This window comes from Suricata suricatta, chromosome 8 (assembly GCF_006229205.1).
Source record: "Suricata suricatta isolate VVHF042 chromosome 8, meerkat_22Aug2017_6uvM2_HiC, whole genome shotgun sequence".
NCBI lineage: Eukaryota > Metazoa > Chordata > Mammalia > Carnivora > Herpestidae > Suricata > Suricata suricatta.
In genome coordinates this window covers 105869097-105882038 of record NC_043707.1, presented here as the reverse complement: position 1 = coordinate 105882038, position 12942 = coordinate 105869097, and the positions used below count along the sequence as shown (strand labels likewise).

Sequence of the window (12942 nt, the reverse complement as noted above, 5' to 3'; positions counted from 1 at the left end):
CCCCCCCCCCCCCCCCCCCCCCCCCCCCCCCCCCCCCCCCCCCCCCCCCCCCCCCCCCCCCCCCCCCCCCCCCCCCCCCCCCCCCCGCCCCTTGCTCTTCCCCATCTCTGCTGCTGCCGCCCTTGGGCGGAATGTCTGCCTAGCTGTCAGGAGAGCACCTCCTTCCTGCAGGACCCTGCTTGGCCAGCCCCAGCTCTGTGAAGATGTTCCTGATGGTGCCTGAGTGGCGGTGGGGTGTGGGGTGCTGCCTACCGCCGCTCCTGTGTCCCCCATGCTGAAGTGCCCACCATCTGACCTCATTCTCTGTCTCCTCTGTGACTGTGAGCTGCTCAAGGGCAGACTCAGGGAGTGAGCCCCACAGAATGCCATGGCTAGCAGGGACCTGGGCGAGGCTTCTGAACACAAGGTGGAGTTCAGGGAGGGCTTGGACCTGCACGACCACCTCAGGTCAGCAAAGAGGAGGGCTATGGGCACCCTGGGACCTCTGCCTCTAACAAGGGCTTTCCTTGGGTGGGGGTGGCAGCCTGAGAAGGCCAGGGTCACCTGATTGAGCTTTGGCTGAGGGAAGGCACTGTCAGGAGGCTGGAGAGAAGCCTGAGGCAAGAATAGGTGTGAACCCAAAGGTTTGGAGAGAGGAGGGGTGACTGCAGAGCACCAGTGGGCCCCAGGCGGTGTCCCTGGGCCCCTAAAGAGGAAGCCCCTGGAGGTGGGCATTCCCCAGCTACAGCAGCTGCTGCCACCATTCTCTGTGCCTCTCTCCAGGATGAGGTCTGATTATTCCTCTAATTAGGCATCAAATGACAGCCCATGTCTCTGTCACACATAATTGATCCCCCCACTGACTAGTTTTAGAAGGAGCTGTCAAAATAATTGTCTATGAAAATGTGTTCTGAGATGTTGAGCTTTGGGAATCTCAACATCCTCACTCCCATTAAGTGTTTGCATAACTCGGGCTGGGTAGGGTGTGAAGCTGAGGGCGGCCCCCACACCATCAGCGAGACAGGGCGCTTCACACTGTGGGACTTGAGCCAGCCACCCCACCACCTGAACCTCACTTTGCCCATCTGGTGAATGGGGATGTCAGAGGCTGGAGCCAGGGAGGCCTGTGCATTGTGAGCTTCAGATTCCAGAAGAATACTCCGACCTCTAAAGACTGGAGACCAAATGCTAAATTAGAGGGCTTTTTTTTTTTTTTTTGACATTGTAAATCCCTCAGGCACAAAGTTGAAGGAGGAAATAGGGAGAGACACATGAAGCCATTATCAGTTACAAGATCACAGAACTACAAACCCACACAAGCTCCTTTATAGAACAGATGGGGAGACTGAGGCATGGGGAGAGGAAGGGTTGCCCCAGAGTCCTTGACAGACCCCGTGTCCAGATTCCTGGCTCAGCTCAGAAGTACTCTAGCATTTCATTGTCCCTGAATTTCTAAATTGTCTTATTTGAGGTGGGAGGAATTAGCAACCCCACCATCAGAAGGAAGGACAGTGTTCAGTCAAGACCTCCATCTTTTCCATCACGACAGGGGAATGTCATTAAAGGGTACTTAAAACCTTTGTGACGCCCACTCTTCCATTGATTAGAAATGTAGAGAGGGAGGCTTGCCAATTCTTTCCTCAACATAGGCTGTTTCATCTGTGAAAAAGAAATACAAGCTTGTCTTGGGTAATGTGCTTCCTACAATAGGTAAAGAGATGGAAGCCCAAGTCACTAGAGGCCAATCGCCCCACCTGTCTCCCACCCGGAGAGCACCAGCTCCCTCCTCACTGAAGTCTGGGGCCCCCAGGCCTCTGGACTCAGGATGTGGGTAGGCTACCGGTCATCTCTTTGTCTCTGGGCGAGGCTGGGGCTGGAGTGCCTGCCTATGCTCTTTCCTTCCCAGAGATGCCAAGTCCAAGGCTGGCCTGGTGTGGGGAGGAAGAGTGGGTGAAAGGCCTCAGTGTGGTTTAGTTCTGTTTATTTTCCTTGAGGGGTGAGGACCCTGGAAAAGAGCATGATTAACGCACCGATCCCCTGGGAGACGGGCAGCTTTCCCAGACTGTTCAGAAGCTAAACTTGGGGAAGTGGCTTCCAAGGCAACTGCTACCATGGCAACAAGAGTGCCAGCCGTGGGGGGGACCTTGCTCCTCACTCCCCTCCAGCCCTAAGCAGCTGGAGTTGGCATGGGACCAGGGCACTGCTGTTTGTGGAACAGGTGCATTGGGCCGGGAGGGAGGAGGGCTCCCCAGAGCTTAGGCAAGTGGATCCCTGGAGGGAGAAAGACTTCACCCCTATGCCCAGGCCGCTAGCTAGGGGTCAGATAGGAGTCTTGCTAACTAGGTTTGAGGCAGGGGGCCTGAGGTCTAGGACATGCCGGCTGGCTGGGACCACCTTTCTCCTAAGGCTCACTCTAGAGCTAGGGGACGGGCCGCCACAGTTGAAGGTCCCAGAGCCTCCCTCAGTGTGTCTGCCATATGTCTTTGCCCAGCAGAGCCAGGTACTCGTCTCGGGCCTCAGAAAGGGCGACGGACTTCCCAAGGCCACCCAATGAACAGTGGCAGAAGGACTAGAATACAGGACCTCTGAGATCCCCAAACTCAGACTCTGTTCTGAGTACCACAGCAGCCCCTTGGGGACAGAGACCCCAGCCCAGAGGGGCAGAACAGCTTGTCAGCAGGAGGACCCCACAAAGAGCTAGAAGCCAGACCCATCCGGAAAGCCCAGATCCATCTTCACCCACACGAGCCAAGGAAAGGAGGAAAGCTCATCTCCATCATGGGCACAGAGTGGAGTAATTCTGCCTCAGGAGACGACAATAAAAACAACTACAACTAGCATGGCCAGCCTTTACTGCATACTTGTGGTGTGTGCCTGGGACTGCTCTAACACTGTATTTATTAATCCACAATTTCACATCAGCACCAGGAGGTAAGCACCCCAATTTGGCTGAAGAAACTGCCACCCAGGGCAGTAATTTGCCAATGGCACAAAGCTAGTTAAGTGGCAGGGCTGGGTCTTGAACCCCGGCCACGTAGCTCTGGGTCCCAAGTCTCTCTCAGAAGAATTCCATTTGTTTTCCTACCTGTATAGCGAAGTAAGTTTTTCCTTTCTCTGCTCAGTTCTAAGTGGGGTAACATAATGCTATGACTGCTAGGAAAATTAAATGAGATAATGCCTAGAACTTTCTCCACATGCAGCTGTTCCTTAGTCAAGCATGCAACAATGCCAGCAAAACCAAAGTAGGCACTGTAGCATGGAAGCAGAGTCGCGAAGGATGAGAGGGGCCGGACCGGGTGGGGAGGCAGGCTTGTTGAGGGCGCAGCCTGAGCAAGGGCATGGAGGCACAAGAGAGCCGGCTGGCACTGCACGCAGCTTGGAGTGGGGGGCGCTTGGTCCAGGAAGCCCCATCCCAGCTGGCCAACCTGAAGGACTGACTGGGCTGGGGCTGGAGTTGGGACAAAACTCATACCCTGGCCCCAAGCCCCTAGGGACTGGGAGACTTTGGGCCCAAAGTCTCAGATTCTACAGGCCTGTTCCTCTAGGCCATCCAGCTCCAGGTAGAAGAAAGGATGTGAGCATGGTAACAGTTACTGGGAAGGGAAGACAGTCAACAGAAAGTGTGTCAGTGTCAACACGGAGGCATCCACACTGCAGGGAAGCCTCTCGAGTGGGGAGCTCCCGATGCCATCACCCTCTCTGCTCCCCTGTGCCGCGAAGCTGCCAGTAGCACCTCGTGCCCTGCCCTGATCCTTGGACCTCCCTCTTGCCACTCCCTTCCCACCCTTTCCCTCTCCAGTGTGGCTCTGAGGATGACACGGGACAAAGCACAGGAAAGCCCTTTGCATGATCCACATGAGAACCATGGCTGTGAGGTGCCATTTTTCTTTGTTCCAAGTCTAGCACAGTCCTGGGCACACAACAGCCCACAACAGACCCTGAAGAAAGGCTCAGTGCTGCTCCAGACAGATGGCAGCTTTGTTCCTGCCTGGGTGGGTGCTGGCCTGGGCGCATGGCACATCTAATAAAATACTTTTTGAAGACGGCTTATGTGACGGTTGCTGACCATCTGCCTGTGGGGAGACCCTAGGGGGCAGAGGCTTCTTCTCACCCATCTCTGGGTCCAAGCACAGAACAGGAGACTGACAAATGCTGGTGAACTTCATTTCCTGGCCTAAAAAAGAAAAGCAGCGATATCTCCTTCACCTTGTGTTGTGGGCCCAATGAGGGGCTAGAGTGAGAGTTCCCACTAGGTGCACCTTCCCCGCACGGGGCTGAACTCTCCCCTCCCCGGAGGCCTGTCTCCTCAGGTTTACAGGGGAGGAAGGGACCAACAAGAAGGCCGCAACTAAAATTTAAAACAGTTTTATTAAAACAAGCACATTGTATAATAGCATTGTCGTGTTGTGTAAATGTCTGTCTGACGTGTACAAATCGATTTTCTCTAGGTGGCTGCGCAGCCCAGCTTATTTGATGCCGGATGTGCCTTCATGCCCTCCGGCAGCAGACACATGCTCAGGACCTGCGCCGCCTCAGATCGGAGCCACGTCGGCGCACAGCTCCTTCTAACTGGCCTGGACTGATGCTGCCCTCCAGCAGACACAGCCTCTAAGTCACACATCGTCTCAACAGCTGAAAGCCAGTTAGAATAATAGGAAACCAGCTGATTAAAACCTTTCACATGCATGGACATTCGAGGAAGAGCGAGCCATTACATGCTCTGGAAAATCCAGGGGCTTGCAGTGGGAGTTGAAAGTCCTATCTTTGCTGGAAGTGCATAGTTAAAAAAAACATGTTTTTAAATGAAATAATACGGACTTCAGCAGCAATCCCAAACAAGGAAGAGGATGATAAATGAGGGACACGTTTTGGTCCCGGCAAAGAAAGATTATGTGCTTCTCCTGCGCTACAGACCGGAAGACTGATCTGGCCTCCTGAACGCAGAAGGTTCCCTGCCCTCTCCTGAAGTGAGGGGTGGCTTTGTTCAGCCAGGGGAGGACATCCGGAGGACAGAGGAAGGTGGAAGGACCAGCGGGCGGGGGAGGTGACAGTGCAGAGAGAAGAAAGAGCCTCTGTCAGCCGGCGCTTCTCAAGGCTGGCTCCCTGAAGGCTGCAGCCCCAGCCGCCACTGCCGCCTGCCGCCCAGGAGAGCAGGCTGCATCTGGATCTACGGGCGGGTGAGCAGGTGGGCCGCAGCCCAGCAGCGATGTCCCTGCCGCTGGCGATTATGCAAAGTGACAAGTGATTGCTTTTCTTTTCAAAGACAGCCCCTTTGGAAAGAGCTTTTTCCTTGAGGACTCTGGAGAAATGGGGGGTTGGGTGGCCTGGATGGAGCCACAGAGTGGCTCCCTCTACTTGCTCTGCAGACTTTGGCCTAGCCTGGGCAGGCTGAGGTCACGGAGGCTGTGGCTGGAGTGGGTCAGAGGGCGGTGGGAGCTGGACATGGTTCCGGGTCATCGCTGCGGCCTGCCTGGGCCAGGGCCCTCCGCCGGGCCAGGCGTGACTTGCATGGAGGAGAAAGCCTCACAGAGCACAGGCCCTCGGCCAGGGACCCCTCTGCCAGCTCGTCTTCCTCGCGCTGAGAAAGCTGGCGGTTAAGGGCGATGGCCTCAGCTGCGAAGAGGGTCAGGTCCATCGTGCTGCTATTTCTAGAGAGGCAGGCAGCACAGAGCAGAGAGGAGTGGGGCTCAGTGCCCAGTGCGTGGCTGACTGGCTCCCAGACCCCCCTCCCCTGGCAGCTTTTTCTGGGCTGCCTCCCACCTCCCCCACCGCTGGAAGTCATTCTTGCCCAGGTTCAGAATCTGATTTCATTGAGGCTGGAATGGTTTTGAGCCTCAACTACAGTCCCAAGACCTCAGAGTTGGGACAAATGTCCCCTTCTATTCAGAGCACCCTCCTTGAGCTCCCATGCTCCACACCCAGCTCTTCCAGAAGAAAGGCCCAGCACAGGAAGTGCACACCCACATAGCCCCTCTTCACTGTCAGAGCAGGGAGTGCCAAGGGCAGGGCCTGTGCCTCTGTCTGTGTCCCCAGGGCCCAGCTCCGGGCTAGCATAGAGCAGGGACCATGGGTCTACCAAATACATCCTCTAAGGTGGACCAGAGATTTGGAGGCTCAAGGCCACTGAACACAGCTCTAGAGAATCAGGTAGGACCCAAGCAGGGCGACAACATTCTGGCTCACACGAATGGAGACTAGAGTGGTGTAAGACTCCCTGTGTGCCTCCTAGAAACTGGGCATGAGGTTGGCTCCTGAAAGGGTTCCCACAATGTGGTAGCCCTGGTCCTTTGGGAATAGGGCAGTGCTCACGAGGAACATGACCTAGTGTTAAAAGGCACTAGAACCCAACAGATCCAGGTTCAAAGTCCAACTCCCAAAGCTACTGTGTGGCCCTGAGTAAGTTACTGCAACCTCTCTACTCTCAGTTCTCTCCTCCACAATATGGGGGTAATAGGTAGACCTCTTTTAAATTTATCAGACAGATTATGAATGGCATCTCTGTACAGCCCTTAGCAGCATATCTGGCATGTGGTACGTATTTACTCTTCAGGGGCCACTCCTATTGTTGTGCCTACTGGTGACAGGACAACCCATCCCAGTCCCTTACGGCACCCCCATCCTGCTAGGACAACCACAGCAGCAGTAGGAAACCCTGGGGTGAATAACACAGAGAAGGGCTTTGGACTGTAAATGGTGATTTCTAGTTAGGATGAGAATGAATATGGAAACAGGTTTTTCTCCTGCAGAGAGGCCTTGAAGGAGCCGAGGGCAGGAGAGGCCGTCAGGTGGCAGGAGAGAAGAGGGGAAAAAGAGGAAGACTCGCAGACAAGGCAGGCTGGGGAGCCCTTCCAGGAGGATGACACCTGAGCCTAGAGATGGGCTCCCTGTCCCCACCTCCGTCCCAATGTGGCTGAAAGTTTGAGGGACAGTCAAAGCCAAAGAAAGGGCATTGGGTGAGGTGGAGCATTTACCTCTGAAGGATTCGCGGCGTGGGGAGTCCCCTTTCTGGAGCTTGCTAGAATGGGAAGGATAGACGCGGGGGTAAGCACTGCTTCCTCCTTCAAGAGCTGCCCCCGCCCACGCCAGTACAGGGTGGGTGTGTTACTAGAGGCTCCTGGCCCAGCACAGAGCCTTGGCCGAGCTTGCCTGTGGGGTCAGACCTTCCAAGGAGCGAGCAAGACAGACTCAGCTTGACCCCAGCTGCCTCTGCATGGAGAGCCACTCCTTGTGCTTGGCAGAGTCCTAACCATCCTCTAAGACCCAGCTGAGGGTCACTTCCCCTGTGAAGGAAGCATTTATACTCCCACCCCTGCCACCTCCCTCCCCCTATCCCAAGCAGAAGTGGATCCTCATCCTTTTGATACGCATTTGCATTCATTACACTATCACATCATTTAGTCCTTGTCTCCCTCTCCCCACTAGACAAGAAGACAGGGATTGGGTTTTACTCATCCCAGGATTGCTAGAGTTTGGCATGGGGTAGGTTCTCAGCAAAGACAGCAACTCTTGGGTGGCTGGTAATTAGCCACTTAGAGATTCTTGGACTGGGTCCCCCTGAAACATGGGGCTGGCAATGTTTGCTCCGGTCCACTGGCAGGGCCACTGAGGCTGGGTAGGCCTGGCAGACCAATGACACAGTGAATCACAGGAGGTGTGGCAGACCCCTTGGAGGGGCAGAAGTCAGGTACCATGACTGAGAAGAATGGTTAAAAATGTTTCCTGGTAGGGGTGCTGGGTGGCTCAGTCGGTTAAGCGGCTAACTTTGGCTCAGGTCATGATCTCACAGTTTTGTGAGTTTAAGCCCTGCATCAGGCTGTCTGCTGATAGCACAGAGTCTGCTTCGGATCCTTGGTCTCCCTCTCTCTTGGCCCCTCCCCTGCTCTCTCAAAAATAAACAAACATTAAAAAATATATTTTCTAGTAAAGACTTGGATCTTTAGTTTGGGGAAAACACCACCATTTGCCTTTTAGGCAAGCTGCACTCCAGGAGGGCACAGAGAACCTAGGTGCCTTCACTGCATCCTTACTACAAGCAGGGCACCAAGGCCCTGCTTCTGGGCATTCCCAGCTAATGATGTGTGTCATATGGGGAGGGCACTGCAGACCCCAAATGCCAATAGGAGACTGTTTCCCAGACTGTGTGCCTCTGCCAGTGGTGGGATGAATGAGCTAATTCCTCCAGAGGCCTCTGTCCATTCCTGAGAGGCACGGGTCAGTTAGGAGCCTCGTCTGAGGCCAAGATTAGAGCCAAGTCTATGACGAGTAAGAGGCTCCTGCAGTGGCCAGTTCACTCCACATGTGTAGGGACTGAAGCTGTTATATAGTCTCCCTCCAGCTGAAGTCAGCCAACCAGGCTGCTGCCCAGTACTTGCTACTACAAAAGTTTCCTCATGGCCACACTACAGGCCCGAGGAGGTGGGTGGTTGCCCTGCCCTGGGTTACTCACCCCCTGCACCCAGGGGTGCTGCAGAACTTGGGCAGCACTCAATCTCTGCTTTGCATCTCGAACCAGGAGCTTGGAGATGAGGTCTTTGGCCTCGCTGGAGATGTGTGCCCAGTCCTTGTCAGGAAACTCATACTTGCCTTCCTGGATGCTCTCAAACAGCTTGTTCTAGGTAAAGAAGATACCTCCTGAGGCCACACTACCAGGGAAATGAGCAGGATGGGCCTGCCATTGATTAAGTCATCCAGGTCCCGTGGACCTCAGCTGAAGCTGCAGCACAGGGCTTGGGGATGCCACAGGCCAGGGCCCTTCCTGGTTCCCTCATCCCCACTAAATCATCAGGCCACACAGAATGCCCCTGGCAGGCATGGATGGCTAGGCCACCAGGTGGACTGGGTGGGTGACATCTGGGGAAGACTCACTAGGGAACACAGCCTTAATTCCTTGGCCCTTCATATAGGGCCCCTACAAATGGGTTCCTCGTAACCTGTCGGGTCTCACCTCGCCCCTGCCCCCAACCTTATACTTCTACCCTCCTTCCCCATACACATGCCACTGTCTCACACCTTTGTGTCTTTGCTGACTCTGCTGCTTCTGCTTCTATTTCTTGCCCCTCTTCCCCCGGGCTGGACTCAGCTGAGGTACACTCTTCTCTAACAATCTTTCCCAGAGCTCCCAGCTGGGCTGAGTGCCCCACTCTCTCTCTCTCAACCTGTTGCTGGCCCTTGGACAGAAGAGGGAAGGGGCCCTATAGACCCCCCTTCCAGAGCAGGAACAACCCCCAGCCCAGTCCTGCTGGGCACCCCACAATCATGCTGCCCCCTCACCCAGCAGGCCCAGTGCAGGGGGTCCTGGAGCTGGGCTCACCTGGCACACCCTGCAGACCTCTCCCCGGTCCCAGCCACAGTCGGCACCGCAGTGACCTACGAAGGGGGGGTAGCCACTCAGCATGATGTAGAGGACCACGCCCAGGCTCCACAGGTCACAGCGCTTGTCATAAAAAGTGGCCTCATCTCTGAAGACCTCCACCACCTCCGGCGCCATGTATTCTGCAGATCCACACTGTGGAGACCGAGGTTGGGGAGGGGAAAGAGCAGAGAAGGGAGAGGCTTGGTCACAGGGAGAAGAGATGGTGAAGAGCAGAATGTAATGGGACTTGAGCAAGAGGATGGCGTTGCAGAGCAAGGAGCTGTCAGGAAAGCCGCCAGGGGGCTCGCCTGATACGGCCAAGGCACTCACAAGAGCTGGGCCACCAGAACATTTGTAAGTGGAGCCCTACCATTACCCACGATCGCATGACCAGTTCCAGGTCACCTTCTCATCTTTTCAGTTCCTTCTCCAGGAGGCAGAGGCTCCTGGTCAAGAAGCTGCGGAGTCTTTCCGCTTCAGCTCTCTGCAGTCACCTAATATACAGGCACTTCAATACAGGGCTCTGGGAGGGGGTCTGCGGACATGCAGTCCCATAGGCAGTGAGTTCTTCAACTGAAGCCCTGCTAACCTTCTCTGTCGTCTTAGACGAAGGCGGGGTAAGAAGTTAGAATTCAGAGGCCATCAAAGCTGGGACAGCTCCTGGAACAAATCCAACCTCCCTGCTTCTCCCATTTATAGATGGGAGCACCAAGGACTAGGATGGGGCAGGTATTTGGGTCAAGCACATTAGTGGAAACCAAGTACAAGAATTCAGGATTCCTTCCTCCCATCCTTGCATGGAAAGTGCTGATAAAAACAAAACATGCTTGCTTTTTGCTCCCTTCTTCATTATTTCAGGCTCGCCAAGAGATACCTACCCCCAACACACACAGCTAATTAGATGGGAAGATGGGAAACGAAGAAAGGACTTTCTGTTATTGGCAATTAGAGCTAATGACTTTGAGAACAAGGTAGCTCAGTGTAGAAGCTAATATGGAAACATTTCTAATAATGTTGATTAGAATAAGACATGAGCATACTGAAACACATGTCTTAAAAAAGGGTATTAGGAAAATTCACTTATGAAGCATGCAAATCTCCAAAGCCTCACAATAATTATAGTATATCGGGAGCGTATGAGAGACATCTTAGGAAGAACAGCGCCCAGCTGCACATCTGGGCATGAGACGTGATGTGAAGGAAGCAGCAGGGTACCTCAGCCAAGTGATCCTACATGCAGGAAGCCGGGACCTCTCAGTTCTGGCCACAGTGAGACCACACTCCTGTCCTCCGGGCACAGAGAACTCTCAGAGCTATTGTGTGCTCATGTGCAAAGGGCTGGCCCTGGACAGCGTCTGTCTCCACCAGGTCAGGAGTCAGGGCTCAGCCTGTTCTCACAGATACAATCTGTCCTGTCGTTGGCAGAGGACCCAGCCCACACTGCAAGCTCTTTCATCAGCAGTTAAGCACAGGCTGGGTGGAGGTGGGGTAGCTCTCTACACAGTGGCCAGGTGACAACTCAGGCAGCTGGCAGGGATGTAGGTGCACTCGATTTTCCTTCCTTAGCCCCTGTCCTGCACTCCAGCTTTGGGTGGTGGGTACTCCAAATGACAGGAGCCCTGAAAGAGGTGATACAGGGTGCCTAGCCATACATACTGGAGTGGTCAGCTCTGGTGTGGTTATGGGGGTACAGGAGTTGTTCAGTTTCACCCCGCTGCCCAAGTCAAAGTCACAGATTTTCACCGGAGACACCTGAAAAGGAAAAGAGGAAACAGAGGTTACAAATATATGAAACCCAAGGGCAGGAGACCAATGTGACTGTGACACAGGCACTTACCCTCCCTTGCTCTCTCCCTTCACGTGGGAGGTGGTGGCCTCTCACTGGCTCACTCTCGCTCTTGCTCTCAGGGGTGCTCTCTCTCTCTGTCTCTATGCACAGATGGCTGCCATGCTGAAGCCCAGCTTTATCCATCACGTCATGTTTGCTGCCCTTGGGTTACCTAGAAGTCACCTGAGGATTTATCCTAAGGTGGCTTCTGCCTCACACCCTTTCCTCACTTCCTAAGAGAAAATGTGCACGCTACGTGGTGTCACACTGCTGTGCACTTAGTAAAACAGGTAGGAAACCTATGGAACTCTGGCATATGACAAACACTGGTATAGGTTGCAGAATCGGAGAAGTATGTGTTCCTGAAAGACCCCTTGTGACCCATTTAGTGGAGGGCATGCCCTCCGGTGGCTTAGGGTGACCAACTTGTCTTTGCTTGCTTGGGACTCTGCTGGTTTGAGTACTGAGAGTCATGTATCCTGGGAAAGCCCGCAGGCCCCAGCAGTCTGGGATGGTGGGTCACCCATACTGAATGTTGCCCCTGAAACCACAGACAGCATCAGTCATCTCTGGAGCCCACCAGGAGGGCACTTTGTGTGCAACCAGAATGCCTGCGTGGTGGAGGCAGCCCAGGGAGCCACACTCCAAAATACGGGTGGTGGGAGTCCCAGCTCAAACATTTAACCTGCTGGGGAAGCCAGGACAGTCTCTCAACTTCCCTTCTTCCCTTTCCCTTTCCTTCCTCCTTCTTCTCTGTTCTACATTTTCTTTTCTTTTTCACTTAGCCTCTCTGTTTTTGTGGTGGTGGTGGTAAAATATAGAGAACATAAAATAATCCAGTGGGACTAATTACTTTCATACTGTTGTGCAACCATCACCAGTGTCTGTTTCCAAAACTTTTCCATCATTCCAAACAGAAACCATTTGATCGTAATCCCCCACGTCCCCTCTCCTCAGTAAGGTCTCATCTACTTTCTGTCTCTATGAATTTGGCTATTTTAGATATTTCATGTAAGTAGAATCACACAGTATTCATCTTTTTGTCTGGCTTATTGCACTTGGCATACTGTTTTCAATGTGGCATGGATCGGAACCTCATTCTGTTACAGAGCCAAACGATATTCCATTATATGGACAAGCCGCATTTTGTTTATCCATTTACCTGTTGTTGATGGACACTTGGGTTGTTTCCAGCTTTTGGCTATTGTGAATAACACTCCAATGAACACTGATGTTCAAGTTCAAGCCTCTGTTTTCAATTCTTTTGGGTATTATATATAGGTGCGGAATTGCTGGGCGGTGCGGTAATTCTATGTTTAGCTTTTTGAGGAAGTGCCAGACTGTTTTCCACGGTAGCAGCACTATTTTACATTCCTACCAGCAGTGTATGAGGGTTCCAACTTCTCCACAGCCTCATCAGCATTTGTTATTTTCTGTTTCTTTCTTTCTTTTTAAAATTCTAACCATCTTAGTAGCTGTGAGGTAGTATCTAATTGTGGTTTCAATTAGCATTTCCCTAATGACTAAGATGTTGAGCATCTTTTCATATGTATAATGGCCATTTGTATGCATTTTTGGAGAAACAAGTCTATTCCTTTGCCTATTTTTAAACCTGCGCTGTCTTTTTGATGTTGAGATTTAGAAGTTCTTTATACATTTTGGATATGAAACTCTTATCAGACACATTATTTACAAATATTCTCTCTCATTCTGTGGCTTATCATTTCTTTTTCTTGATAATATCTTTTGATGCTCAGTTGCTCTTAGTTTTAGTTTTCAACCA

General features: G+C 53.0%; 1 protein-coding gene across 11 annotated transcripts in view; it reads right to left on the bottom strand.

The window, feature by feature from the left end:
- Nucleotides 1-4328: 4328 nt before the first annotated feature.
- Nucleotides 4329-12942, bottom strand: part of MKNK1 (MAPK interacting serine/threonine kinase 1) — a 41185-nt gene continuing 32571 nt past the window's right edge. For 10 of the 11 annotated variants that reach the window (XM_029948393.1, XM_029948397.1, XM_029948395.1 and 7 more), the window contains 5 exons: nucleotides 10988-11083; nucleotides 9290-9484; nucleotides 8426-8590; nucleotides 6951-6994; nucleotides 4329-5627 (listed from right to left, as the gene is read on the bottom strand). In XM_029948393.1, coding sequence (XP_029804253.1) covers nucleotides 5399-5627; nucleotides 6951-6994; nucleotides 8426-8590; nucleotides 9290-9484; nucleotides 10988-11083 — 729 coding nt within the window. In that variant the 3' untranslated portion in view covers nucleotides 4329-5398. The remainder of the gene's footprint in view (nucleotides 5628-6950; nucleotides 6995-8425; nucleotides 8591-9289; nucleotides 9485-10987; nucleotides 11084-12942) is intronic. The other variant, XM_029948399.1, reaches the window with a different exon arrangement.